This window comes from Mandrillus leucophaeus, unplaced genomic scaffold, assembly GCF_000951045.1.
Source record: "Mandrillus leucophaeus isolate KB7577 unplaced genomic scaffold, Mleu.le_1.0 Scaffold21, whole genome shotgun sequence".
Lineage (NCBI taxonomy): Eukaryota > Metazoa > Chordata > Mammalia > Primates > Cercopithecidae > Mandrillus > Mandrillus leucophaeus.
The window spans coordinates 4,991,149-4,995,241 of NW_012102143.1; the positions used below are offsets into that span (position 1 = coordinate 4,991,149).

A 4,093-nucleotide genomic window follows, 5' to 3' on the forward strand; every position below is an offset into this window, starting at 1 on the left:
TTACTGACTCACTACAAATTGGGCAAATAATTATCTTACTTGTTATTAATCTCTTAAGGGTATGCGTAGCTTGCATTTATTTCAATGTTTACTATTAGAACTGTATTGGTCTTTATTTAGAAGTGTGGCAATCTTCTTGTGACCAGAAATACGCTGTGGGAACATTACTCTTGTTTATATCAATTAACCTTGGGAAAACTGGCTTTGTTATACATCATTTCGCTTAAAGCTGGTTCCCAAAACCTATCGAAGACCTTAAGCGAGGACTCACTGTACCTTTTGGCTTAACTGTTGTTGAAAGGTACTTTCCAAGACCAGGTGCTGTGATAGTCACGATTTCACTGGATTTTCACAGGCGACCCTGAGAGGCAGAAAGGGCTTTTGTTGCCAATTCCATTTCGAGGTGAACCTGCAGCTTGGCAAGGTCTGTGCTTCACCCGGTCCCACCGAGAGCACTTGGGAAGGGAACTGCCATCACCTCCATCTTCACCAGGGTGCTCTCCTCAACACACGGCCTCCACGGAAGGGCAGCGAGGAGAACAACAGCATTGGTTGCAGCGTTGTTTCAGTGCAAAACACCCTGTGGTTCTAAAAGTACATAATTCTGCAGGGGCTTTGGCAAGGGTAACAGGGGGATGAGGTCAAAGCACCTTTTGCCAAACAGTCTGCGAAGGGCACAGCGGCAAAGATGCTGCAGGCAGCGTGGGGTGTGGGCCAAGGCAAAGAGGGACTGGTAGAATGGCTTGTGCATCTGGAAGGGAAGGCAGGTGGATTAGAAATCTGGGCACGTGAAACCAACATACGTTTTCTTCCTAGCTAGACCACTGATGGGACAAGCGGGCTTTTCTATGGCTAACTGATCCCTGATAAGCGCACTGGAGAGAGACGCACCACTTTGTGGGGAACCACCCTCTGCCCCAGGGGCTCGTGTGCTCTCCCAAAGCACAGTTCCTGCCAAGTGAGAGGGGATTCTGACTGGGGTGACTTCAGATGCTCCAGGTGGTCTCCCCGAATTCCGTTTTGCTATATCCTCTTTGCACAGCAGCCCTGCAGTTCCGGGGTGGCCCTGTTCATCTCCCCCAGTCATGACCAGCTCTTCCTTTTTGCCAGGGAGGGGCTCAGGAGCGAGTGCATGGCATTGGTCTGGTCGTCAGTCATGCACACATGACTCAAGTCAGTGAAACAGAAAAAACACACACAACTCTTCTCACTCTCGCTCTTTTTTTTTTTTTTTTTGAGATGGAGTCTAGCTCTGTCGCCCAGGCTAGAGTGCAGTGGCGCGATCTCGGCTCACTGCACCCTCCGCCTCCTGGGCTCAAGCAATTCTCCTGCCTTAGCCTCCTGAGTAACTGGGATTACAGACGCCTGCCACCATGCCCAGGTAATTTTTGTATTTTTAGTAGACAGGGTTTCATCATGTTGGCCAGGCTGGTCTTGAACTCCTGACCTCAAGTGATCTGCCTGCCTTGGCCTCTGAAAGTGCTAGGATTACAGGCATGAGCCACCGCACCTGGCCTGTTCTCACTCTCTTTTAATGGGCAGTCACCTGTGGACTTTGTTGTGGATAGATGTAATGCCCACTGCTTCCTTGGTCATATCTTGAGCAGCTGGAGCATGAAGCTGATTCACAGGGCCGGAATAGTATGTCCTGACATGGAGCTAGGCCCGTGGATTCAGGCAGCTCCGGCCTTTCTCTGGACACTGGTTAAGAGAACCCTGGCGTTTTTCAGGCCAGCATGGGGCTCTGTGCTCCTTGAGGCCACGACACTGCAACTACTATAACAAGCTCCTGGCTGTGTGATTATGGAGCCTCCAGAAAAAAAAACCCAGAAATTGTGCAAATACACCCTCATTTCCCATTCTTCCTTTTTCAGATGTATTACACTTAGCTGAATATCAGTGCAAAACTCCCCACGCAAAGAAGCAAAAACAGACAAGAGTTTTGGACTAAAGGTAGGCGGAAAGGCAGCTCTCTTGCCTGGAATACTTCCTCAGGAATCAGTTCCTTCCAGGACTCTGACACGCAGAGCTGAGGGTAGGAGTTGAAAAGCACCTCGACGACCGCGGGGGCCGATGCGCAGGTCTTCAGCACCTGGTGGGAAGAGGTGAAAGGCGCAGCGTAGGCTGACTGGGTTCTGGGTCTCAGTGGGGAAGGAGTGAGGCGGGTGTGCAGGGAAGCTCTCCCTAGCTGTGTGACCTCCCTATGCCCAAGTCACACAGGAAACAGCAACAGAGCAGTACCACCGGGTTGCTGCAGGGATCACCTGAGTTAGTGCACACAAAGACACAAGGCAACGGCTCTGCAAGGGAGCCCTTCTTCCTGTGATGATGGCCACCCATGCGAAGTCTGGGCCAAGTGCTTAAGCATTCAGGTTCCCGGGGGGCTATGCTGATGGCTCGGTAGGCCTTCTTGGCCCCCCAGAGAGCTGCTCAGAGAAAAGGAATGAAGTTCTGTTAGGAGGAAGTGTGGCCCGAGGATGGTGTTCCCAATTTCTTACCTCAATTTTCAAATGTCAGGAAATTGAGAACTGAGGGAGAGGAATTGTTTTGCTGTTGAATTTCCTCTTGACTTGGCATTTCCATTTTATTTTCACAGTCCCCACTGGCAAAGATTCCTATTTCCTTACTCGCAAATTTATAATTCAAGTCCATTAGCTTCACCAAAAAGATGGGAACACTATTTGCTTTTAAAAAATAAACTTTTTTTTTTGTTATGGAGAAGTTTGAATCTTCATACACAAAAGTAGCACCAACAGTATGATAAACTCCCATGTACCACCCCTCCCATCAATCCTGCCCCATCCACTTCCCGTAAGATTAAAGCAAATTCCATGCATCCTATAATTTTATCTGTATTTCAGTGCATCTTTTATATGACCCTGTGAAGAAACAAAGAGAATATTATAGCACCTGAGAAATTAACAATAGTTTTGTAATATCATGTCATATACAGTGTTTAAATTCACAGATTTCTCTTAAATGCCATTATATTAACAAAATAATTTGTTGGTTTGAATAATCATTCTAGTTAAGGCCGACATAGTGAGACTGGTTGCTGTGATGTATTTTTAGATGTCTTTTTTGGTTTCATGTGACTTATTTGTGGTGGGAACTGGGTTATTTGTAGCGTTTCTCACTGTGGGGCTTTTGCTGATTACATTCCTGTGGGGTTTGTGGACATGCTGCTCTTCCTCTGTTTTCCGTAAATTAGTAGTTGGATTTAGAAGCTGGACCAAATTCAGTTGCCAGGCGCAGTGGCTCGCGCCTGTAATACCAGCAGTTTGGCAGGCTGAGGCAGACAGATCACCTGACATCGGGGGTTGAAGACCAGCCTGACCAACATGAAGAAACCCCGTCTCTACTTAAAATACAAACATTAGCCGGACCTGGTGGCACATGCCTGTAATCCCAGCTACGCGGGAGGCTGAGGCAGGAGAATCACTTGAACCCGGGAGGCGGAGGTTGCAGTGAGCCGAGATTGTGCCACTGCACTCCAGCCTGGGCAACAAGAGTGAAACTCAGTCTCAAAAAAAAAAAAAAGAAAAGAAAAAAGAAGCTGGACCAAATTCAGATTAGATTTCGGAGAGGTGCAGGGCAATTTCATAGCTCTCTCTTTTTGAGGTCTAAGATTTGCCAAGTGTTGTACAATTTGTTCTTTCTACTTCTTGGTTGAGAAACCTGAAGTTATGCAACTTTACTAAGACCAGCTGCCATATATCTGCAACAATGACTTGAACTACTACCGGGGCCTGCCCTGCGTCATGTCTGCTGGGGCTCTATGGACACAGAGTCAAACAGAAGAAAGTACTGAAGTCACTCATTCTGGCTGCTCACTTCACAACTTGGCTCCCCTCTCCACAGCTCCAGGCCTAAAACCCCTTTAAAATACAAATATGACAAACTAAAAAAAAAATATTCATATTCCTTTGGTCAGAGATAACTACTATTAACATTTCGTGTAAGCTAATGTTTTATGTGTTTACACAGAAAATTAATATATATGACAACAATGGGTGAATGCTTTGCATATGATTTTGAAATCTGATTTTTTCCATGCAGAATAGATTGTAAATCTATTTACAATCAATTATTC

At 46.5% G+C, this 4,093-nt stretch overlaps 1 protein-coding gene across 1 annotated transcript in view; it reads right to left on the reverse strand.

The window, feature by feature from the left end:
- Window positions 1-565: 565 nt before the first annotated feature.
- ASB18 (ankyrin repeat and SOCS box containing 18) overlaps window positions 566-4,093 on the reverse strand; it is an 82,221-nt gene continuing 78,693 nt past the window's right edge. Inside the window, exons 7-8 of the mRNA XM_011980332.1 lie at window positions 1,979-2,092; window positions 566-751 (exon numbers count right to left, since the gene is read on the reverse strand). Of these exons, the coding sequence (XP_011835722.1) occupies window positions 566-751; window positions 1,979-2,092 (300 nt within the window). The remainder of the gene's footprint in view (window positions 752-1,978; window positions 2,093-4,093) is intronic.